General features: G+C 27.4%; 1 protein-coding gene across 1 annotated transcript in view; it reads right to left on the bottom strand.

The window, feature by feature from the left end:
• Positions 1-519: 519 nt before the first annotated feature.
• The window catches only part of LOC101239858 (synaptotagmin-9), a 39,654-nt gene continuing 12,340 nt past the window's right edge, over positions 520-27,833 (bottom strand). The window contains exons 4-8 of the mRNA XM_065812189.1: positions 16,709-16,876; positions 8,505-8,578; positions 7,460-7,592; positions 824-955; positions 520-694 (exon numbers count right to left, since the gene is read on the bottom strand). Coding sequence (XP_065668261.1) covers positions 605-694; positions 824-955; positions 7,460-7,592; positions 8,505-8,578; positions 16,709-16,876 — 597 coding nt within the window. The 3' untranslated portion in view covers positions 520-604. The remainder of the gene's footprint in view (positions 695-823; positions 956-7,459; positions 7,593-8,504; positions 8,579-16,708; positions 16,877-27,833) is intronic.

Here is a 27,833-nt window from a genome sequence, read left to right as displayed (position 1 = left end):
CAAAATTTTTAATTACTAAGTGGTATAGAGACATCTTATCATGTTTAGAATCAAGCCTTTTTATAATCTAAAATATAAAAACAAAACAAGACATTTTAAATGTAATTTTTTTTAAATCGTATTTTAAAAATTTGTAAAACTTGTATTGTAAAAAAATTTCAACACAAATCGCTTTAGACGCTTGCATTAAAAAATTTTACTGATCAAAAATTATATTATTAAAATAAGTATATTCCTGAAACTATTTACTCAAATATAGTTCTGAAACTCTATAACCAAATAATAATTTAAATTAGTTATAATTTTTCTTGAGAATTTTGTAATGTCTAATAAAAAAAAATTATTTAGTTTTAAAATAAATATTTTTAAAAAGAGAAATCAAAGTTAAGCAGAACAATATTATTCCAAATAAAATTGCAAGATGTGCAATGATTGATTAATAAAAGGTTTTATTTAATAAAAACATTTTCATTTAATAAATAAGTTTACTTTTTTATTATCTTCACAATATCACAAAAATAAATTTACTTTTTTATTATCTTTAAATAATGTTTACAAGTGTTTTTGATTTTTCAGCAAAGAACTAATTTAATAAACTTTAGTTTTAAGAAACTAAAGTTTGTTTTAATGGAATTCCGTTCACTAAAACTGCTTTTGAGTAAGCGTTTGCTTTTTCACAATGCACTGTAATAACCTAAATTTAGAAGAATAAAATTAATATAACGCTAAAAAAAAAAATTTAATAACTAGAAAAATGTTTATACAAAAAGAATGTTACTGGATAAACAAATATTTACGCAAACACATATCACGTTTCTCAAACCTTGGTGCCATTGTGGTCTCGGTTAGACAAAAATCCTGGAGCACGATATGTAATGTGAGCTCTTCCAGCCTCATATAGCTCCATTGCAATTCCTTCTTTTCCGTATTTGCTTTTTGGTGGTGCAATGTTTCTCTTGAAAAATATAATCATGACTTATATGTTAACATACAATGCATATATATATATATATATATATATATATATATATATATATATATATATATATATATATATAAATAAATATATTCATATATTTATATATATATATATATATATATATATATATATATATATATATATATATATATATTCATATCTATATATATATATATTTATATATATATATAACTAAATCAAAAAATGAAAACATAATCGTTCGAAATTTGTTCAAATCGTTTCAAACCAATTCAGTCGAAAATCATTCGAAAATTTATAAACAGCTCCAAAGAAAAATTAAAACTTAGTTAAAAAAAACATATTTATGTAATTACAAATATTATATTAACACATATATAAAATTAATTTAATGGAGATAATTCCTTAACTTAAACTGAATGGTGATAGGAAGGTCAAAAGAATTGTTATAAGAAAAGTAAAATGTAACTACGCCTAACACCTGTTCCATAAAATTTGAGACTGGCTTTAAACTTGAATAAAAACATAAACACGATAAAAAATTTTTTTTTTGGTATGTTCTTAGAATTAAATATGCAGAATAGGAAATAAAAATAAATTTATCACAAGACTCTATATCTTCGAATTTGATCAAGTCTGGTATTGGTACCTTGTACCAGCTTTTGTACAGCATTTAGGTCAAGTCTACTGGCACAATGACGAATTCGACGCTCAAGGTTTGATATATTATTTGTAGACCATCCATTCTTGCACACATGCCGCTTAAGCATTGACCAAAAATCCTCTATAGCACGAGCTTCTGGTAAGTTTGCTGGATTGTCTTTTTTTTGAACAAATGGTATCTTTTGGGTTTTTAACCATTTTGTTACCAAATTAGCATAGTGAGATGTTGTTAAATTGGGCCAAAAGATATACTTGGAGTCTCGATAATATTTATTAATAAAAGGTTGCAAGCGCTTTTGTAAACACTCTTTTAAATAGATCTCTTGGTTTACCGCTTGGCCAGAAAGAACAATGTAAATAGATGTGACCCCTCAAGGGGAGATTGCCATCCATACTAGTAATTTTTTTTCAAACTTTGCAGCATCATAATACTTAACAATGTCTGGTGTCGATTTTTGATCATTTGAATAGTATGTACTATTACCAGCCAGTGTGCTATTCGACAAAGTAAAGTATGACTCATTGTTAATAATAAATTCATGGTTGCGATATTTTGAATAAAGTCGACCACATTTTCGGCGACCCCAAAGTTTCTGTTCAGGAGTTCTGCTTGGTCTTTTTTTTCTTTTATAACAAAGAATAGGCTTTTTAAAGCATTTTAAGATTCGTCCGATGGTGCTTTTGCTACAACCAAGTCTTCTAGAAGCCTTTGAAAGTGACACACCTCTTCAATTGTTAAACATTTTCCTTAGTTTGATGAGGTTGTTTTGTGTATTAAGAGTAGGCCTTCTTCCACTTCCAGCTTTGCGACCCAATGGTTTATTTTGATCATAACTGTTCATATATCTATAAATTTTAGCTTTTGAGTAGCCCTCCATCTTGAAATGGTTCCAAACAACGTGTTTTCCATCTTCAATTGTTTTTTTGTGAAAATTATACACATGACTTTTTAGGGCTTGTTGATTTGGCATTTTAAATTGTTATCTAAACAAAAAATAATCAGAGAATTTATATGCTAATTGAAAGAGGAAAGATAGAGAGCTTTCATTTGATACCAAATACTAATTATTTTATCAAACTTACTAATTAAATATTGCTAATTCAAGTTAGTCTCAAATTTTATGGAACAGGCGTTACTGTAGAGATTCATTGTAAACAAATTTCTGAACTTTATAATGCGACTAAATCAACAACTATCATACTAGTTGTTAATTTTTTTTAATTAAGATTCACTCCTAACAAAGCTGCAAGCAACTAGAAAAGTTACTAGAAAACAAAGAGTAGAGCTAAAAAGAATGAAAAAAGTTGACAGAGACTTGAGAAGTTATAGGTTATGTGAATCAGGAAAACATGAAGATGGGAGTGAGTTCTAAAGGGTTAAAGTGCGGGGAAAAAACTAGAAAAATCAAAGTTTTTATAACATGCAGGGACAGATACAGTAAATGAGTTAGACTTTGCTGAATGACGAGTCGAGCCAGAATGAGTTTTAGTTGATGGAACTAAAGACCATGATAGTATTTGTAGAAAAGAGAAAGAGATGCAACTTTACAACACTAGGAGAGAGGTTCAAGTTTGGCAGATAGAGCAGGTCTAACAACATTTACAATGCGTTTTTAGACCTTGTCTTGAAGAAAAAGAGCATCATTAGAAGAACCAGCCCAAATATGAAGACAGTATTCCATACAGGGACGGAGAAGAGATTTATAGAGGTAGAGAATGGAATCAGGAGTAAGAAAATGGCGAGCACGATAAAGAGAAGCAACCTTAGCAGATGCTAATTTAGCAATCAAATGTACATATGGTTTCTATAAGAGGTCAGTAATGAACGATAATTCAAGAAGATATAAAGAGGAGGATTCAGTGAGAGGGTTGCCATTCATCAAAATAGAAATGTCAACAATATTGCATTAGTTGGTTGCAGTAAATAACTGAATTTTGTTGAAGTTAAAGGTGAGATCAGATTTGAGATCCGCTGCCTGTTCTTAGCAATCGAAAAAAAAAAAAAATTTAATCAAGACATGAGTAAAAAGTTGGGTCATCACCAAATAGAGCCACTTTAGATGTAAGGTTGTCAGGAATATCATTAATGTAGATAATAAACATAACTAGGCCATGATTATAACCTTAAGATACCCAAAAAGTTACAGGAAATAAAGAAAAGTGTTGGCTTTCGAGGATGACTTTAGTAAAGCTGTTATAAAGAAATGATTTGATAATCTTGAAAACTTTCCTATATATACAATATATAATGCTAGCTTATGGAGCAGACCAGCATGTCAAACTTTGTTGAAAGCCTTAGATATGTCAAGAGCAACAGCTCTAGCTTTGTCGCCTCCATCAAATGCACAATAAAATCTTTCAGTCACATCAGTTAGCAAGTCAGCAGTAGAGCGAGAGGATTAAAAACCGTATTGATTATCTGACATAAAGTTATTTGACTCATAATAGGATGTTAGAAACTTGTTGATTAAAGACTCAAAGACCTTGCTAAAACAGATAGAATATTGATCAAGCAATAGTTTGAGAGGTCAGAATGATCTCCAGAGTTTTAAAAAATTGGATCCATGGATGCCATTTTCCAGCAGGTTGGAAAACAAGATTCAGTCAAGCACTTATTAAATAGTTTAGAGAAAATTGAAGAGAGCTCTGGAAAACACTTTTGTAAGACTATGACAGAAATGTTGTCTGGACCACAAGCCTTAGAAGAGTTTAATATGTTTAATTGAGATATGAATTTATTTATTTATATGATTAACCCATTGTTAGATATTCAAATCACTCCAGCAACAGAAGCTGGAGTGATTTGAATGTCTAACAATGGGTTAATCTGTTTAATTGGAATAGAAGGAAGAGTATGGCTAAAGGTTCAAGAGCCAAATTAAAAAAAAAATGGTTTGCAAATAGTTCTGTCTTATCCTTGGAAGAGGGATGAGTTCAGTCTTCTGAATGAGAGAAGGAATGTTAGACCTACCCTTGTTAATGAGGCTGTTGAAGATTTTCCAAAAGTCTCTAGAGCCTAACTTCTGAGAAAAGATACAAGATTTAGTGAACTGAGAATAATGGAGCTTAGCATCAGACAGCACCTTTTTATATCGTTTTCTTGTGATATCAAATAAGCATTTGTTCTCAAAAGAGTTGTTCTTTTGAAAAGATGAAATTGATTATGATTAGATATAGCAGCTGCACATAAAGGCGAAAAATATGGAGTAGAATGAGGCTTGACTTGGAACCGACAAGAAGGAATAAAAGCTTCTATTCCTACCTGGATCCAGGAGGTTACATAGGAGCCACATTTATCATCAGAGTGAGAAAAGATATCAGTCATACAATTGTCACAAAGAAAATTACAAAAAGAATCCCAGTCAGCTTTATGGTAGTAGTAAGTAGTGCAATGATAGGGTGAGTCCAAAGAGAAAGTATAAGATGAAAAGTTTATAGAGATCATTGCATGGTCAGAACCACCTAAGGAAGAAAAAAGAGAAACTGAAGGAAAGGGGTAGGGTTGTCTGGAAAACCAGTCACAAATTTAACAATCTGAGTAAGAGATTGAGAAATTCAGAAGTTATAGGCTTTAGTGCCAGCAGGTTCAGTAGTGTTAGAGCCAAGCGATTTAGTGTGATGAGCATTAGAGTCATTAATAACAACAATATTGGCAGAGGGGTAAAGAGAGAGGGCATAGTCAATTTGATTAGAAATTACATCTAAAAGGGTGCAGTCTCGGAAAGAAGGAGAACAATAAAGAACAAAGAGAAAGATGATAGAGTAGAGTGGTGCTAGGTGGAAGCACATAAAAGAATGGTCAAGGGATTCAGTACTAGAGGGATTTAGTACTAAAATATATAAAGTTCATAAGACACTTGAAAACCACTGTTCAGACAAGCCAAAGATAACTACAAAACATAAAGACAGAATTTTGTTAAGACAATCAGAAAAAAATCTTTGTAAAAGTGCATTTAAATTAAATGCAAACTTGAGCAAGAATTATGACATTAAGTGGAGTGTAGGTACTACAAAACATCACCTGCATCAGCATAATTTGTTTGGTCGTTATCCTTCCAAGAAACCATTAAAATTATTAAAGAATCACTTAGCCCAAATGAGTTTTGCAAAGGTTCAATCGCATTGAACTTCAAAAGAATAGTTGAAAGTCTTATTCAGTATCAAATCAAAGTTTTGCATGTTCAGTAACAATGGTATCAAGTATGTGAGACGTCCAAAAGGTGAAAGATTTGCTCCTAAATATGATATACCAACAGTTAAACATGTGGCTATGATTGGTTTAAGGATCTTTCAGTTGTGACTCTATTGAACCACTTTACTTGACTGGACTTTACAACTGGACCGGCCTTCTTAAAGCTCAAATTTAAATCCTATAGAACATATCTCAATTGTCAACTTACGGGCGGAAAACCGATCAATAAAAAAGATTTATTCAAGATTCTTTCAAATTGGTGGGATATTCCCATAGATGTTCTTTTTAACTTAGCTGAGTCTATGCCTTGTTATTGTCAACCAAAATTTAAAGTTAGAAGCTATCTAACAAAATGATAATGTGCTAGTGTGGAAAAATACAAAAGAATTATAAATATCTATTTTTTTTTTTTATTTGTTTATAAACTTTTGCAAAATTATGTTTTCAATGAATTTTAAACTTCTTCTTTCTGTTAAAAGTTAAGATTTTTTTGAGTAAATTTCTCACTCCACAATTTATTTTACAAGAAGTATATTGCTTGTTTTAAAAAATAAACTTCTTAACTATAGACAATGGATATACAATTTTGCAGTGAATTTTAAAACAAGATATACATTTTTTACTTTAAGAAACAAATTTCCTACCCCTCAATTTATTTCTTAAAACAAGCAATTTATATCTATTTATGTTTATATATATATATACATATATATATATATACATATATATACATATATATATATATATACATATATATATATATATATATATATATATATATATATATATATATATATATATATATATATATATATATATATATATATATATATATATATATACAACCCTCGGAATTAGCGTCGGCATCCAGCAATGCCGACCTAACTGCCGACCTGAAAGTGTTTGAGGTCTGCAAAATATTGCCAACCTCATTTCTATGTTTTATGGTCAGACCTTTGTATCAAATAATTTTTGCCTTCCTGTATAAGATTAAGTTCGGCAAATTATTGCCAACCTCATTCTTATAGAGGTCGGCAAATTATCTCTATAAGAATGACCTCTATAAGAATAAGTTGTATGTATATATATTATATATATATATATATATATATATATATATATATATATATATATATATATATATATACACATATATATATATAAATATATATAAATGTTTATATACTTATATAAACATTTATATATGTGTATATATATATATATATATATATATATATACATAAATATATATATATATATATATATATATTATATATATATATATATATATATAAATATATATATATAAATATATATATATAAATATATATAAATGTTTATATACTTATATAAACATTTATATATGTATATACATATATATATATATATATATATATATATATATATATATATATATATATATATATATAAATATATATATATATATATATATATATATAAATATATATATATATAATTATATATATATAAATATAAATATATATATAAAAATATATATACATATATTTATATATATATATATATATATATATATATATATTATATATATATATATATATATATATATATATATATATATATATATATAAAACATTTTATCTAATAATATTTTGGAAAAATCTTACCAAGTCTTGTAATGGGTATGAATTTTGCCCTCTTGAATAAGTGGTAATATTTAAACTATCCAAATGTATATACACGCCACCTTCATAAATCTCCTCTGTACCATCCTGATTGAAAACTTCCAACAAAAATACTCTTAAATATAAACAAAATTATGGCAGGAAAATTTGTACATATAAATAATAAAATTCTTTTTTTTTTTCATTCGCTGCCAACAAGGCTGCAAGCAACCACTATTAAGTTAGGAGTTACTAGGAAAAAAAAAAGTTATATAGCAAGGAAACTGTTGACAGAATACTTGAAATGTTGTAGGTTGTATGAGTCAGGAAAACATGAAGATAGGAGAGAGTTCCAAAGGGTTAAAGTGTGGGGAAAAAAACTAGATGAATAAAAGTTTTTAGAGCATGCAGGGACAGATACAGTAAACAAATGAGACTAAGCTGAATGACGAGTCAAACAAGAATGAGTTTTAGTTGATGAATTTATTAATGAATGCACCAGATACTTACATGCATACATAAATATATATGCAATATTGGAATGAAAATTATATAAATATACAACAGTAACTAATAACACACCTCTGCAAATAATTACAAAATTGGTAGCTTCAGTTAGGTTAGGTGTATATGATCTGGAGAATCAGAAAAACCATTTAAGAAAAAAAGTAGATGGTCAAATCAATTTATTAACCCTCCAAAGAAGCAAGCTTAAAGTTCAAAAATATTTAATAACAAAATAAAGAGTTTGCTACTTCATTAAAGACTTTACCAAATATGCAGCTAGGAGCTAAATGACTTATTTACATCATATAACCTAGCAGGAGGAAGCTACAACATATTTATATTATATGAAGTAGCGTTTTATATTGGAAATAATGCTAACATCATTATTAATCATACTTTCATGGTAAAATACAGGTATCATACTTTCATGGTAAAAATAAAGGCATCTTGACATTAATCTATGCCTTTATATTTGATTTATAACATTTTATAAAAAGACATTTTATATTTATAAAATTTTATAAAAAGAAATATTTCAAACCTTCTTTCTAAGTCATTTGAATGTATATCAAATTCAAATGATTCTTCCCAAATAGGATCTTGTAATAAAGAGATCTGTAATGAAAAAAACATTAATCAAACCTTAAATTACATTTAAGTAAAAAAATTTTAAATGTAACATACATTTAAGGCAAATTACATAACTTCTTTTTCTATTACTAAACTTGTATTTTAGCATAAACCTTAATTTTAGCATACACCTTAATTTTAGCGTACATCTTAATTTTAGCGTAAACCTTAATTAGATTTTAGTTTTTGACACATCAGTTTAACTCATTTTAAGTACAACTTCAATTGATTTTTTTTTCACTTTTATTCTTTTTAACTGTTAATGTATCAAAAAATATTCAAAACTATCATTTTAATGTGCAAATATTTTGTTATAAAACATGATTTAATAAATGGGAGAATAAATTAGAAGGAAATATTCCTGTCCTTCCAAAAGGAAATTAGAAAAATAAAATTTAAATCTAACTGCTGCTGTTACTTTTTCTTTTTTTACTCTAATGAAACTGTTGACATTAAGTTAAAAAAAAACACATAATTACATTAAAAAAAGTAGAACAATGTAAAACTCACAACAACAACAAAAAACTTTACAAAGAAAAAAAAGAGGCGTTCAAGAGAAAAATAAGCTCACTAAGCTTCTTTTAAAGAAGCTCACCAAGGTTCTTTCAAAGAAGCTTACCAAGGTTCTTTCAAAGAAGCTCACCAAGGTTCTTTCAAAGAAGCTCACCAAGGTTCTTTCAAAGAAGCTCACCAAGGTTCTTTCAAAGAAGCTCACCAAGGTTCTTTCAAAGAAGCTCACCAAGGTTCTTTCAAAGAAGCTCACCAAGGTTCTTTCAAAGAAGCTCACCAAGGTTCTTTCAAAGAAGCTCACCAAGGTTCTTTCAAAGAAGCTCACCAAGGTTCTTTCAAAGAAGCTCACCAAGGTTCTTTCAAAGAAGCTCACCAAGGTTCTTTCAAAGAAGCTCACCAAGGTTCTTTTAAAGAAGCTCACCAAGGTTCTTTCAAAGAAGCTCACCAAGGTTCTTTCAAAGAAGCTCACCAAGGTTCTTTCAAAGTTCTTTACAAATTTTTTTTAATCTAATGTAAAAAAACCTAAGATGTTCTTTTTTCTATAAACTCTTGTTATGTTTGTTATTGAAGTAAGAAAAATTTTTTAATATAAACTTAAAGTTTGACAAAACTTTAACTAGCTAGTAATTTGGCTTTTCGTAATATTAAGGAATAACCAAGTAGACAATGAAAATAAAATTCATGTCTATATTGTTTTTCTTACATAATGTATACCTACACTCTGTTTTGCGTTCTGTCACTTAATGTACGACCAAGGAGAAAAATTGAAGAGATTCATACAGCACAAAATGCATCAGATAAAAGAAACTTTTCAAAATCAAAACCCACCACATACCTGGTATTTTTAAACTTAATTACATTCTTTTTGAGAAATTCTTTTTAACTTTTTTGCCAGGGTATGTGTTACAAAATTAAAAAAAAAACAGTCAGGAAAAGTAAAGAGGAAAAAAAAAAAAAAAAACTATGAAAAAGTTTTATAAACTTTAACTTATTTTATCTAATAAGTATTTGACGACATGTGTCATCATGTGACTACATGTGTATTACATCAAATATTAAAGAATATAAATTGTGCATTTTTTTTTGTGGTGTTGTTGCTGATTTTTATATTGTCATGTATTTTTGTTGTTGTTGCTAATTATTTATTTTATTGTTGCTTTTCATACTTGTTGTTATTATTCAAGTGATTTCATAATTTTTGTCTCATCTTATTATTTAATTATATCCTTTCGTTTTATTTTTTATTTTCTATCATCATTCTAATCATTGTGCTTTTCATTCATTCATCTCTCATATCAGCTCATTCACTTTTTTTGTGTTATTATTCTTTCTTTTTTAATAGTTATTGTTCTTTTTATTAATTTTTTTTTGTCACTATCTTATTACTTTTTGTTGTTTGTTTTTTGTTTTATTTGTTTATTTTGTTAAGGTGTCACTCCAATGACTAGTTTTTAACTATAGGAGTGACACTAAACCTAATTTTGTAAAATTATAAATACATTTTTTCAATTTTATGGTTAAATAAATAATTCTTCAAAAAAAAAATCCTTGAGGGTACACAAAATGACAAAAATTAAAATTGCGTGGGTGACACATTTTCAAAAAAACCATAACTTCTAAAGTGCATAAAATTTTTTTAAGAAACTTGAAAAATTTTAACCAACTTGATTTAAATTAAGAATATTATTCAAATATTTATTTCTCTTCTTTACTCTTGGGACAGGAAACCTAGATTTTGGATTTTTTTTATTCTCAGTGTTTGATTACAGCAATTTCATGGAAACACTTAATTTTGTATAACCATGGAAAAATTTTGTGTGACCATGCAAACAATTGCAGTCTACAAAATGGTTAAATATCATTAAATATCAACTTTTTAGTTGTTGATAAAATTTCATTTAGTTTCACTTAAAATCATTCAACAAAATCAGCTCAACAAAAACTTCATGTTCATACTAGAGAATGTTTCACCAACAAATTTCTTTCACTTTGTGCTAAAGTTGGATTTTTAAACTTGTAGAAGTTCTTTGAAAGAAAAAGTTACTAAAGTAATTTAAACAATAAAAATCCCCCATAGAATGTTTATAATTTTAAGACCTGATGTTAGGAAATATTTACAATTATGAAATTGACGCTTTTAAGCTAGTATTGTGAGGTTTCTATACTTTTTTGAATCTCTTTACAATATGCCAGTACAAGAACAGAATTTAATCTAGAGTAAGTTTTCCTATTACTCCCATCAGTGAATCTGTATTGGTTTGAGATAAATAGATTTGCAATAATTTTCATTAAACTTAAACCTTAGATGTTTTTACTTTTAAAATTTATGGTTAAACCTATGCCAATTTTTACAAATGCATAAAAGAGATTTTTTTGTACTTAATAACAAACTCAAGATATTCTCTAATACCTGTAACATAATCTCTTTTTACATAAGCTTTTTCTTTTTATGCTACAGAGAAACATTTTTTTTTTTTAATTTAGAAATATTTAAATGTCATCCAATTTTTTATCTATGTTTTTTATCTGTTTCATGCATTCAAACTTAATTTTTTTAATGGTCTTCAAGAGAATGATAGGCTTGAATTAATTGCAAACAAATAAGTAACTTGTGTAACTCTGAAAACAGTATTTCTCTCTGTTTCATACTGATTTGACTTAAAGTTATGGAAACAAAAATGTTTAGATAAGCAAAACATTTTACAAATATTTACAAAAAACACAAGTTTTATAACATATACCAGTAATAAATAGCATTTCTTCGCTTTTTCATATATCATTACTTGAATATATATCTTTAAGAGCATTGGCTACTACTTGAACCTAAACAATAGGATAATAAGAAGGTTGTTTCACAAATGAGATTGAAACACAAATATCACATTCAGGTTTTAAATTACTAATAATACTTCAACAAATATAAATTACTAATAACTTTATTACCTTTATCAAAGAGATAGGATTCTTATCTCTTTAATAAAGATATTTAAGAAACTTCTTTGTAGATTCATTGATCTCTTACCAGTATATTTTATAACATACATCTTTATCAACAACTTGAAAACATTTTTAACACACCTTTAAGGAAACAGCATTTGAGCTCTTGAAAACAACAATTTTTCTGAAACTATTTTATTGCTGTTATGTAATCAATTTATTATAAAGTTTGAAAAATAAATATATATAGTATCTGAAATTTTGGTAGTTGTCAATTTATTATAAAGTTTGAAAAATAAATATATATAGTATCTGAAATTTTGATAGTTGTCAATTTATTATAAAGTTTGAAAAATAAATATATATAGTATCTGAAATTTTGGTAGTTGTCAATTTATTATAAATTTTGAAAAATAAATATATATAGTATCTGAAATTTTGATAGTTGTCAATTTATTATAAAGTTTGAAAAATAAATATATATAGTATCTGAAATTTTGGTAGTTGTCAATTTATTATAAATTTTGAAAAATAAATATATATAGTATCTGAAATTTTGGTAGTTGTCAATTTATTATAAAGTTTGAAAAATAAATATATATATAGTATCTGAAATTTTGGTAGTTGTCAATTTATTATAAAGTTTGAAAAATAAATATATATAGTATCTGAAATTTTGGTAGTTGTCAATTTATTATAAATTTTGAAAAATAAATATATATAGTATCTGAAATTTTGGTAGTTGTCAATTTATTATAAAGTTTGAAAAATAAATATATATAGTATCTGAAATTTTGGTAGTTGTCAATTTATTATAAAGTTTGAAAAATAAATATATATAGTATCTAAAATTTTGGTAGTTGTCAATTTGCCAATTATGGATTTTTCACAGCTCCTTCAGCAGTAGAAATCGCTTAAAGATTCAGCTATATCAAATTACAGATTTCCTTTAGATATAAGGGATAGTTCAATTGGATATTTCATAACCTTAACACTATAATCATTGTAATGCTTAGCAACAAGCTTCTCCAGATGTAACTGGTATAAACTTATTAGTAAGACAACAAGCACAGACACAAGTCTGTTTGGCTTGTGAGATTATTTTATGGTTGCTGAAGTGTTGACTTTGTGGAAGTGTTGAAATTTGAAACATAAATTATAAATTAAATAATTATTAGATTTAATAAATTTAAATACAAGTTATTAACTTAATTGAATCTAATTAATCATCTATTTTAAATGAATATAAACAAATAAATGACAACTAACGAGATCTAAAATATTGATCTAAAATTTTTTTTGTCTTTCGAGCATGAGCTAAACTCTACTCTTTTGTATAAAGGTATAAGTATTAAAAAGGGATGCTGCAAAAACTGCCTGGATAAAAGCTTGAAAACATAAAGACTCATTTTTAATCCACCTGTCCCAAATGAAAAGAAATTAGTATTTGAATAATGCTTTTGCAGTTTTTAAAACCAAATTAAGATTTATTGACCAACTATGAGTTTTACACAAAAAATCTTTAGAAGTTTTAGTCTAATTTATATAATTTTATTAATAACTATTTATATATTTAAAAAATGTATATATTTATGTAATTTATATATTTAAATACATTAACTATAAATTTAAAACCTCATTTAGAAGAAGGGAAGGAAAAGGGGTTAAACTTTATTTGGTTATGACTATTAAATCTCATTGATTTTTTAAATTTTGATTTCTATTAATAGAGTTTCAATTACTTTTAGTAATTGAAATTTTACAAAAAATATTTTTTAATCGTTTATTTCCCCTTATTTGAGATTAACAACAAAAATGTTGTATTTTCTATGCTCAATGAATTCAAAAAATGCATTTTTGGCATTAGTATAAGAATGTAAAGTTTTGAGGTTAAAACTATACGGATCCACCTTCTTTTAGAACTTTTTTTGAAATTCACCCACCAGATTTGACTTTTATGATTTTGTACACTCTCAAGGTTTCATAACTAGATGAAATCTTTAACATTTATTGCATTATTTTCATATCAAATCTAATTAGTCAATATCAAATCTAATTTCTGACCTCTGTTAAAAGCTTTCAAGGTTTCAAACTATTCTGATTATTTCTTCATCAATTGTTTAAAATTTATTATCTGACATTATTTGCATTTTTTTATAATTTTGCAAATAGTAAGTCATATAAGAAAAAGGACAAAATAAATTGTTTTCAAAGTCACTTACTCATTACTTACTTTTGGCTTTTATTAGCTTTTTTTAACTTTTGTTATTATTATTAAAAATTTTAAAGAGTTTTAAATTTCTGAAACAGTTTTAAATTTTACTTTATTATTGAAAGAATCAACAACAGCAAAAAATAAAGAGCTAGCTTTATGTTGTACAAAAGTAGACAAACAAAAATTTTTACTAGATGCTAAGCTGTTGAAAAGTTGTGCTTTCATAGGGTTGCCAGATGTCCAGCTTTTACGGAAGAAGAAAAAAAGAGTTCCGAAAGTGTAAAAATAAAATTTTTTAACATGTTCTCCTTCATAAAACCTAGGAACCTTACACTTTCGTTGCATTTTGTTAAACTTTAGTTGCATTTAGTTGTAAGAACTTTCAGTTTGTATATTATTTTCAAATTGTATGTTTGTTCATATTACAATTAAAATTAATATGAACAAACATTAAATAATGGTCTTAATTTGTGACTTCAACATTATTTAGTCAAATTATTACTTTTTAGTATATGATTTTGCCTTGTATATATATTCTTTGGTGTTTTTATTATTTTTTAGATAAACCAATTAAGATGATCAGGGTTTTTATTATTAGCTATTTAGTGTAAAAATTATGATTTGATTTATTTGTACTGTAAACTGGATTTTCTAAGCTTTAGACATTTTAGTTTAAAGTTTTTTTTTTCACTTATTTATTATTCTTTATTTTTTATCTAGCATATCATAATCAGTATTTAATAGTATTAGATATTCTATGCAGGTGATGGTTTTGAGAAGGGATAATTTTTGAAAATCTAAAATAGGAAATTTTTTTAAAATTTGAAAGCTGTAAAACAATTTAATTTTAGGTGGTGTTTGCTTTCCTTAAAAACTGTTGATTTCACCATTTTTATATACTTCTTTCAAAATAACTTAATAAGGTAGTTTTTATTAAAAGATGTAAATAATTTTTGTTATTTGGATAGAAAGATTATTGGAAAACCATAACCATTTTACATAGTCATAAAAGGTTTGTATGTTAATTTGGTTATCACCTAGATTTAATAAAGTTTAATTTCAATTGTTTGATTTTAAGAGATCTTATAACCTATGTGTTATTTGTATTTCAATTTTTAGTGCAACAATGATTTATTTTTTATTTTAATGTTTATACACCCTAGTTATACCCAATAACATTCAACTGCGTAATACACAAACTGTATATCAATATGCTTTCACAGATGGTGGATTATTTGCAAACTGTTAACAATTTTCTTATAATTCTAATAAATTATATGATTGTCTATTTAAGATGTTTAAAAAACATATTACATTATTATTGACAGTAATTGAATAACAATTTTTTATCTCGGTCGTTTTATTATGCATTCATTAAATCTTTTACTTTATAAAAAATAATAACCTCTCTTATTGTTAATTTTTAAATATACTAATATTGTTTTTCCAATATCTGGTAATAACAGTGAATTTAGTGATTTCAACTAAATCTTGGCAGGTAAATATCATTTTATAGAGCTTGACTTCACCTCATTTTACTAATGCTGATCCATCATCATTAAACAGATCTTGTGATTTTATGGATCAACACTATTTTTTTAATAGTATATTCTTTTTTTTCCATTTTTTAAAGTTATACTTTTTACATAACAATAGTATGCTACATAAAGGGTACATTTACATTTTACCCTGCATCATTATTTTAGTTTGTCTTCTGTTAATATATAGTTTTGACTTTTGTGATTTGAAATTTATTTTATTAATCATTGGTCAACAGTTACAGAAAAAAAAATCTAACTCAACACAATTATGTCAAGAAATGCTGTTTATAGTGGTAACATTACAAAATGGGTTTTTACAGTTAATGAAAATTTTATTGCTATTTTCTGCAATAAACTGTTTCAAGCTATTGTTTAAACTTAACTACTTTTAACACTGCTCTCAAAAAAATTGTTACATTTTCCTAAATTGAGTGTTACATTATTTCTATGACACCTTATAAAATAAACCTTGCCTATTTAAAACATGACTTGAATGAAGTTTGTGCAGGTGCGTGTCAGAATTATTTGATATCATTAATTAAACCCTTTTTATTTATTTACTAAGCTATTGAGTATTCTTTGATACCACAATCAGTATTGACCTGCTTTACGGATTACATACTGTTGGCATTATTCTAGTTTAACTAAAAATTTCTATAAAGCCTGAGATTTAAACTTTATAGACTGAGGTGTAAACTAACTAATAACTGTAAATAGGTTTATGTATTTAAAACAAATGTTTTTTCTGAAACAATTCATAAGTCACTTTTATAACACTTTGTTTTTAATTTTTTAAATATCATTGAATTTATATGATTTTTTGAATAACAATAATTATACAAATAAATTAATAAGTATTTAAAAATCCATTATCATTTTAAAGTATTGTAAAACAAATTGACTTTTTTTTACCTTTGTTTGAAATTTTTTAGGAAAACCAATAAGATGATGTTTGACAAAAAACTGACAAATACCGCTACTATTTTTTAATCCCCTGGCACTATGAATAGTTAAAAGAAGACAGTTTGATTGATTTATGCTGAATGAAACATCAATATTTCCTGTGATTGATAAATCAATCTATAATAAAATAATAGTTAATACATAACTAAAATATAAAAAAATACTTTTTTTAACCTAACTTTTTACGACTTAAAATCTATCTACAGTATTCAAATATTATAATTATATATATATATATATATATATATATATATATATATATATATATATATACATATATATATATATATATATATATATATATATATATATATATATATATATATATATATATATATATATATATATATTATACACCCTAGTTATACCCAATAACATTCAACTGTGTAATACACGAACTTTAATCGTATTTCATTGAATGTCAATAAAACTGAATACATTATTTTTCATTCCCCTCAAAAAACTATTGATAATATTAATATTAAAATTAACGGAAAAAAACTTTTTCCGTCAAAATATATAAAGTATCTTGGTGTATATCTTGATGAAAACCTATCTTGGTATAATCAACTGTATAATCTTAAAAAAAAACTCACACGAGCTAACAGTGTGCTTTCTCTAATTTGTTACTATGTTCCTATCCAAACTCTTCAAATGATTTATTCTTCTTTATTCTCTTCTCACCTTTGCTATTGTTGTATTGTTTGGCATCAAAAATGTAACTTTTTACTTAATGGCATTGCTAGTTTACAATGCGCATCTATTAGAATAATGACATTTTCACCAATGAGATCTGATATTCAAAAAAAATTTTCTGAACTAAAAATCCTAAAACTCCATGATCTTGTAAAGTTTTACAATTGTCTTTTTGTGTTTGACTTTCTCCAAAACAAAACAACCTAACTCTTTTTTAAATTTTTTTATTAAAACAAATGAAATTCACAACCATCACACCAGGAATACAGAAAATAGTAAGCTATACTCTTCTTTTTTCAACACAATTAAATATGGTAAGTTTTCTATAAAACAACAATGTATTTCCCAATGAAACCAGTGTATTCCTGCATTGATAAAAAAGTTTTAAAAAAAATATCTCCTTGTTACGGATTAGTTGTTACGGATTGGGACGAATAGACACCAATATGTTAGGCAAAGAAAGGGAGAGGCATTAAAGGAGCCATGTCTAGCATCAACTACCAAACATGGTAGAGAGAATATTCAAGTCTGGGGGTGTATTTCAATAAAAGGGGTAGGAGATATTGTTAGAATAACAGAAAATTATTTTATCTTACAACAAGATAACGATACCAAACATACTTGCAAATTAGTTATAAATTATTTGTCAAATCTGGAAGAGGATGGAGTGCTTCAAACCATGCCTTGGCTTCCTCAGAGCCCTGATTTGAATATAATCGAACATGTTTGGGACTACTTAGACAGAAAGAAGATGGAATGGTTGCCAAAGAATGTAAATGAGCTTTGGAATGTTCTAAAAGGAGAATGGTATAATATCCCCATTACATTTATTGAAAATCTGTATAAAAGTATATATAAAAGACTCCAAGATGTTATTGCAAATAAAGTTGGTCACATTAAATATTACTGGAAGAGAAAAGATGAAAATTGTAGAGCAAGATAACGATTGACAGACAACTTAAAAGATTGCAAATTGTATGATTAGTAAGATCTAAATTATTGCAATAACAATAATTGTCTAAATCGGTTACACTTTAGAGAGTTAAAAAAAAATAACAATTGAGACATAATGTTGCAAAATGAAACTTTATTTTTTTTTTAGTGACAAAGCTACCAATTGAGACAAGGCTATTTTTCAATAAAAATAAAATAAAAGATGATAATTATACGGCAATAATAAACGCAATACGACAATAATAAACAAACATTTACTGCATTAGCAAGTTTATTTACTTAATACATAAATAAAAATAAGAAAATGTAACCTTGTTACAAATTGTAAGCAATTGTGACATAACAATACTTTAAAGTGTTATAGGAATTTGTTTTCAGAATAAATAGAACAAAAAAAAAATCTTCAATAATAAACTTTTTTACCTAAAAGACGCTCAAAAAAATGTAATAACAAACAAACATTTTTTTAATTACTATTATTATTGCATAATTTCATAATATTTACTAAAGACATTTTATTTTAAAAGCACTAGATGTTTTTAACTATTTTTGTTTATGTAAGTAGAGTTTGATAAAAATAATTGTATTTTGCACTGGCTTGATTTCACCCATGTAAACTGACTTACACGAATGTGGAGGTGGGCACTGTGATTGTCCGCTATTTTTGTTAATTTGTTAAGACCTTTATATATGCTTATATACTCTTGAGAATTGAGCTATAGTAAAAACTTTGTTTTTAATTTCTAATTGTGTGTGTATATATATATATATATATATATATATATATATATATATATATATATATATATATATATATATATATATATATATATGTGTTTGTGTGTGTGTATATGTGTATATGTATATATGTGTGTATGTATATATATACATATATATATATATATATATATATATATATATATATATATATATATATATATATATATATATATATGTATATATGTATATGTGTATATGTGTATATGTATATATGTGTGTATGTATATATATATATATATATATATATATATATATATATATATATATATATATATATATATATATATATATATATGTATGTATATATGTATATGTGTATATGTGTATATGTATATATGTGTGTATGTATATATGTGTGTATGTATATATATATATATATATATATATATATATATATATATATATATATATATATATTTATATATACATGTATATATAACTTTCTTTTTTTTTTGAGTTTTTTTGAGTTTAAAATACAGTTTTATTTTAATTAAAAAATGAACTGATATATTACAAAATATATTATTCAAAGTATTGCCCATCTAAAGCTATAATATTTTCGCATTTTTCTGGCATTTTATGAAATCCCATACAAAAAAACCATTCATCTTTTGAGGCCAAATATGAATCAAGCCAATTCTGGATACCCTATCATGAATTGAAATGTATTCCAGTAAGTGTGTTTTGTGTGGAGTCTGGGCTGTATGGCAAGTGAGAAAAAACTTCCCATCCACTATCATCCAAGTAGTTTTTAACCAGTTTTGCAACATGTGGCTAAGTATTTGTTATGATGAAAAGATATGGTCTTGTGTCTGACCGCATGATCTGTACATTTTTTGGTCATTGCTCTCTTTAAATGGATAAATTGTGCTCTGTTGAGGTCCCCTGTGATTGTCTGATTTCAACAGCTCATAAAAAAATACACCTTTCGGTTTTATTAAATACAGAACAATGCTTTGATGAATATCTTGCTTTAGTTGCAATTGTCCTGGTATGTATCAAATGTGTGCTTTTTTTCACCTTAATTAATAATTAAGGCAAAAATTGTAACTAATCCACTTTTCATTGCCTGTAATAACTCAATGTAAAAACAATTTCTTTTTATACCAATCAAGCAACATTTCTGACATGCAAAATTGTCTTTCAATGTCTTTCAGTTTTAATTCATGTGGCACCCAATTTCCTTGTTTTTCAATGGATGCTGCTGCTTTTAAATGCAAGAAAATGGATTGTCGTGTTACTCCCAACAGTTTGCATTTAACAACAATCTTTGTTGAGAAATGATTCTAATTCCTCATCTTCAAACTTTTTTGGCCAAATGTTCTTTGTTTTCAACATTAAAATCACCACTTTTAACGTGTTTAAACCAAGCAGTTTTAAAAAGAGTATGATCGCCATAACTTTTGGTTTGCTATAAGGTTCAGTTGCCCCAGATGCATCCCATTTACCTTTTAAACAGTTTTTCAAAGTTCAATCTCATCTAAATGCTCTTCTTTGTTTCACCAATGTATATACTGCCACAAGAGCATGTAAATTTGTAGACATAGGGGAAAAAAAATTAAAAAGTTAATAAGAAATTAATTTATTTCACTTATAATTCAGAATACTTTTTATTCAGCGTATTTTTAAAATGCTTTTTTAAATAGTTGCGGACAAATCATTAAAGCAAAATGTGATTTGCCTGGTCATATAATGATGTGCAAACGCTCATCTTCCTGTGAAAGACTCTGTGTGTGTGTATATATATATATATATATATATATATATATATATATATATATATATATATATATATATATATATATATACATATATTTGTGTGTGTGTAAGTTTATATATATATATATATATACACACACACATATTCACATATAACAAGTCTGACATTGAAACATTTAGTTACTAATTCCTACAGCAAGGAGATATATAATACTACAGTAAAACTTCAGAAAAAAAAATTAGAAACGCGATATCAAAAAACCAATTAATCTTCCTTAAGAGGTGCATTTCCAACCATATAATTCCACCACCATTGAAAGTAAGATCACCAATTAAATCGAAAAAGAAGAAAATATTACTAAATAATATCAAAGAAAGTTATCGATCACTTTGAAACAAAGCAATCTATAGATTTTTTACAAGTTAGAATGTTATGAAAATTATATGTTATGATTTAGAAATATTTTGACACCAAATCATGATAAAAATATTAAAAATGTCACTGAAATATCGAAAAAATACCATTACAAAATTCAAAAGAAACATTTAAAAGAAAAATTTGAAAAACCTTATAAAATGACTTACAACAAACAAAAACAACCAAACAGATTGAATAAAATTAGTTGAATCTAAAATTTTTAATTTAACACAAACTCAGTTAGACACCCCTGCAACAAAACTCCTGAATCTTGGACCAAATTTTACATGGTTGTTAAAAAAGTTACCTTATATAGAAATTTTAACAACAATCAAATCTTTTGCTTTACATTTAGAAAAACATAATAGAAAATCTGATGGAGAAAAGATTCAACAAAATGTGAGTAAAATGCTTAATAAAAATTAAAAACCTAGATTACCTGATTTAATAAAAGAACAAAGATTATCTTTAAATAACTTGAAGAAAAAAATGAATGGTTAAGCAATTTATCCATTTGATAAAGGAACAGGATTTGTACTAATAAATGAAGTGGGTGCATTTTATAAATTAGAAGAGAAAATCAAACATTAAGTAACTATCAACTATAATCCTACTCAAACCCTTATAAATAAATTTCAGAAACTATTATGCAAGTTACAAAAGCAAAAAAAGTACATATAACAAGACTTATTTCCAACTGTATCCATCTAACTGCATACATACATACATTAAAGGAAGTTAACCTCTCAGTCTATCAGATTGATAATTAAACAAAGTTTTAATAAAGCAATAAGTGTCTAAAATCTCAATTTCACTTATAACAAGAATAGGTAATGATTTATTTCATTAAGAAAATATTAAGAAAAGAAAAATTAAGAAAAGCTTCCTCTTACTCTTTAACTTCCCTCCTTTACTCATTTATTACTCTTGAAAATTTAACATAGGGTCCCCTTGAACATAGGGTACTTCAAATTCCTTGCTTCATTATAAAATCTGCCAGCCAACTTTTTCAAATAACCAATTATTGCAGTATATCATTTTATTACAACTGAAATTATATACTCTCTCTATTTAATAATCCTCTTGCTTCAAGTTTTTTTTTTTAATTATTTGCTATAAATGGTATGAATATCCATTAAAGTTTATTTTCCACTTATTTCTACAGTATTTTTCCAGTGCATTTATATTATTTCTTTCTACCTTTTTTACAGTCTCACAAAACAAAATAAAATTAAGGTTGAAGAAAAAGCAACCAAACATCAGTCTAAACAATAAATATGTTAAACTGATGATACTTTTGAATTAATTAGATTTAATATTTTGAAATCTACTGAATTTATGTGTGAAATTGCTGCAGTGTGCACTATAAGAGCAGCATACCCTATTGTCAAAATTTCTCTCTGTAAATTTTTTTTCTTTGCATGAATATTACCTGGTGTTATTTTAGTTAAAAAAGCAGCAAAAATCAGTTACGCCTAAATATTGGTTTGGCTCAAAAATCTAAATGCCAGCCTAAAAACCTAAAAGCTAACTAATCTAAGTTTTTTTTTTTCTTTTTTTTTTACATCTTCGCTTCCAACAAGGCTGCAAGCAACCACAATTAAAGATGGAAGTTACTGGAAGAGAAAAGATGAAGTTTATAGAGCAAGATAACGATTGACAGACAACTTAAAAGATTGCAAATTATATAAATCAGGAAAGCAAGAAGAAGGAAACAAATTCCAAAGAACTGATGTTTGAGAAACAAAACTAGATGAATAAGAGTTTTTAAAGCACTTAGGAACAGTCACAGTAAAAGAATGAGACTTAATTGAATGACGAGTAACACGGAAATGAATTTTAGTAGATGGCACAAGTAATGCTAGCTCTTTAGAGCAGTCCCCATTATAGTATGAATATGGATTTTGATCAAAATGATCAAAATCCATATTGATGATCAGAAAGTAAGTTATTAGATTCAAGATGAGAGATTAAGTGCTTGCTAATTAAAGATTCAAAAACCTTGCTTATGATAAGAAGAAGACTAATGGGACAGTAGTTAGACAATTCATCGCTCTCCAGAATTTTTGAAAATAGTGATAACAGATGCCGCTTTCCAGCAGGCAGGAAAACAAGACTATATTAAGCACTTGTTAAATAGTTTTGAAAGTATAGACAACAGCTCGAGAAAACACTTCTGCAAGACTATAACAGGTATGTTGTATGGACCGATAACTGTAGAAGAGACCTGTTAGTCTGCTATATCAGATAGAATGCAACTAGTGGAATCAAGAGATGATATTGATGAAAAGTTCTAAGTAAACAATTCAGCTTTGTCTTTAGGTGAGGTGACAAAATCTGAACCATACAAGAGAGGTGGAATAACAGATTTACCCTTATTATTGATACTATTAAAGATTCTCCAGTCACGTCACGAGAGCCTAATTTTTGTGATGAAATACAAGATTTTATGAGAATAGCTGGCGAAGAAAAGACCTTTTTACATTGGTTTACATTGGAATTATTTTGCTGAGAGATATGGAAGTAATGGTTTTGATTTGAAATTGCAGCAGCACAATGTGAGAAAAACCATGGAGAAGAGTGAGGCTTGACCTGGAATCATCGAGAGGGAATAAAAGATTCCATGCCAGCCTGAATATCACAAAGTTATGTAAGAAGCACATTTCAGCAGGAAGACAAAAGATTTCTACCCAAGGGCCATCATGAATAAAATCACAGAAAGAAAGTTGAGTAGAGAAGGTAAACAATTTGGCTGTCTGGAAAGGAAGTAAGAAAGTTGATTATTTGAGTTAGAGATTGAGAAATGCAAAAATTGTGGGCTTTAACGCCTGCAGAGTCACTGATACTAGAGTCAAGCCATTCAGTGTGATGAGCATTAAAGTCAGCAACAAAAACGATATTGGATGATGGATAAAGAGAGAAGGCTTGGTCAACTTGATCAGAAATAACATTGAAAAGAGTGCAGTCTTGAGATGAAGGAGAGCCATATAGAATAAAGAGAAAAGCAATAGAGTGAAATGGTGCTAAACAAAAAGCACATAAAAGAATAGTCTGTGATTCAAACCAAGTTTCCCGACAAATGTGTGAATTCTTACGAATGTAAATGCCCAGGCCAAAAATGTGACTACTGGAGCCTTTATGAGTTAAAGGAGATAACCATCAACACTAAGATCACAAGATGAGACAACCGAACTCAAATTAGTCTCACAAAGAGCAAGTAGGCCTGGTGAACTTTGCAAGAGATAAGCTCAACAGAAGAAAGTTACTTCGAAGACCATAAATATTAGTGAATGATAGGTTTAGAAAACTTGGTGATGACGATGGTTTTTTGTGTTTTATAGTTATTGGTACTTTAGTTATTTTTAAACTTATTAAAGAACTTGACTCAAAGCATAGATAGAACTCAGTACACTATTTAATAGTCTAAGCAATTGCCTCATTACTATTAATAAATCCTAAGCCGTAACAAAGGGCTCCAAATATGGCCTTGACAATGCATACCAAAAGTACAAACAGGGACACTATCCATGCACAACATGCCACTGTTAGTACTCTGATATTCTACAGCTGTTGATTAAATCAGCCTCTCCAAAGGCTACCATAGACTTCAGGAAACCTGACTACCAGCCAACCTCAGAATCATAAAACTGAGTTTTAGAGCTGTACCCTCATTAGAAGAAAATAGAACGAGTTACCTAGTCATAAAACAGAGACGTAAGCAAAACCCTTGGATTGAGTCAAAAAGATCCAGCATTCAACATCCTACACTGGAAAAAATGTATTATAAGTACATCTGTGCCAGCCTAATAGATGAAGAAGGGGTGTGAGGCTGGTCAACAGGTAGAATCTGTTTATCGCTTAAGTCTTTGCCTAGGAGGCCTTCTATAAGACAGTAGCCGGTTGCATTTAACATCTTCCCAAGATGAGTATTTTTTATCAAGACACCATCTCTAGTCTTTACTCAACCAAGAGCCACAAGGCAGGGGGTGTTTTAGTTCGGAGTTGGCTTCTCATAGCTTTTGCCTAAAAAAGCATATCCTACAAGGTAGCAAGGGTATGAGGTAGGTTGTACTAGGTTACATGTTACCAGTTGCAGGATAAGCTGACCTGACCTTCAATATTTAATATTTAACATATTGAAAAGTGAACATTATGACATTGTTATTGAGCATTATGACAAGTTTTACAAAAAGTTTTTATTTTTGCAAAAGGTATACATTTGTGCATGTTTTTATTGGCTAAAAATTTGAAGATTTTCAAATAAGCAAGTTAAACTAGTTAGTAAAAAAAAATTCTTCTGTTTGTCTATATTATAAAGTATTTTGGTTTTTATTACATTATCCAGGAATATTTAATTGAAAATAATATGCTGGTAAGTGGGTTTTATATAAAACTCACAAAATCATTTTAATTGCCTTATCTGAGAAACCAATAAAATGAGGAAATTTGTGCAGAGTTTACCAGCAATCAAACAGAGCATAAAGTTAAATGGTTGGAAAGAAAGCAACCACAAAATGGAGATTGTGATGTCAATGCAGCTACTGATGCCAAAAGTCACGATAAGAACAATGCAACCATTGGACACTCTTAACTGTCACTAATGAACTTGGAGTATTTGACAAAATAATTTGACAAAATTGTCGATAATGAACTTGGAGTAATTGAAAAAATTTTTAATGCACCTTAACAACTCAATGGAAATAGTTGTGGAGTTTTTACACAAATGTTTGCATAACTTGTTACCAACATTGTGAATATCAGTATTGTAGATTCGATGGCTGTAACATTGACTTCAAATAGTAGTAATTGAAGGTTTCAATTACTACTATTTGAGGTAGTAATTGAAACCAAAGTTACTTTGGTTTGGTTTTAATTACATTTGATTTTGTAGTCTTTTATAAGTTTTATACCTCTTTCAGTCCAGTCATTCACAACTTGACAGTGTTTAATAACATTTTTCATATAGTTGTAATCTTTCATCTTCATCCAGTGATCAACAGGTATTTGCATTCAGTCTACCTGGCTTGCAGTCATCTTAATTAGGTTAAGTATTAGCCAGGAATTTAGACCAATTAAAGAGACAAAAAAAAGGGATGTTGTTGGGAATGGAAGGGAGTGAAAACTTCTGAGCTGCAATTGACGTATCTGCACTTTTCTCAAGATTTTCTTATATTTTTTAATTACTCAGAGCTGTTTTTCTTCTTTTAGCTGTGCTGTGGGTATTGAATCTGTTTTCAAAGCGTTCATTGCGATCAGACTTGTTCTTTTCTTGCTGCACAAGAGTTGTGATGCAACTAATCATAAACCAACCTAATTGGAAATGAAAAAATACAATATTAATGTAAAAAAAAACAATTAGCTTAAGTAAACATAATACAGCAACATGGTTAAAATAATACATAAAATTACCTGTGGATACTTCTGTTGATTCAGTAAAACTTCCCAGTCCTTCTTTCATATTACAAGTCGAGATAATGTAATTTGTAATACGTGTCAGCAGCTGATATCATAGAGTTGATTCATTCCAAAAACTTTTTGTTTCTTTTCAGGGGAACATCTTTACCTTCTTCAACATACTTTACCATTCATTAAAAACTGTAATGAAATACTTGATACATTTGTTATCTGGCTTAACTGGTAAATGAGTTTTTTGCTAAATTTCTCGAAGGTAGAGGTATCTCCTGAGGAAAGCAATTTTAAAGGGAAATTTTACACCGACACCTAAACTTTTCTCCAGGCCAAATCCAATAAAGTAATCCTGATGTTGGTTTCATGTGGATCTTGCTTTTTCCACTGAACTTTTTTTGTTTTTTAATAGAGGTTCACTAGGCTTCAGTAATTTAGGAGAACATAAATCCACTTTTGTAATGATCACAGAAAAAAACAGTAAAAGCAGCAGCAAAAACATGTAACTGAGTTACTTACTAATTGAGATACCATATAATGAAATCTGCCGCAAATTACTTTACTGACATTGCCAAATTACAAAACCTTTTCGTTATTCAATTCAGGGAATCCTTAAATTAATTTTTTTCAAGTCAAATTTATTATACAGTATAAATAATAAAGACAGTAAAAAATCCTGTGAGAAAAGTCAAATACTAAAGAAAAGACAGTGAAAAAAGAATTTTTTTCTAAGTGGGGGGACCCTAAAATTTTAATATTAAAATAAAACATTTAGTAAACATCATTTTTTTTTTAGTCTAAACCTCAATTTAAAAGTTGGTGTGATAATTCTAAAATGTCGCAAAATTGGACCACCCTAGAATATGCCTGGTCACATGGCTTGCTCCTGCCGAAGCTGCTCACATGGCTTCAGCAGGAGCAAGCTATGCGAGAGGTTCCTCTAAACAGCTTCTAACAAAAGCTTTTGTTTTTTACAAAATTTGGTGATATACTTGTTGCAAGCAAATATTGGTAATGTTAATGTAACATGAGTATATATATAACAAGTATCATTTATCATGCTGTGAAAAAATGCTTTAAATGAGCATTAACTTTGGGTTT

Source organism: Hydra vulgaris, chromosome 12 (genome assembly GCF_038396675.1).
Source record: "Hydra vulgaris chromosome 12, alternate assembly HydraT2T_AEP".
In the NCBI taxonomy this organism is placed as follows: Eukaryota; Metazoa; Cnidaria; class Hydrozoa; order Anthoathecata; family Hydridae; genus Hydra; species Hydra vulgaris.
The sequence above is the reverse complement of the archived record's forward strand: the minus strand, read 5'-3'. Positions and strand labels throughout refer to the sequence as shown.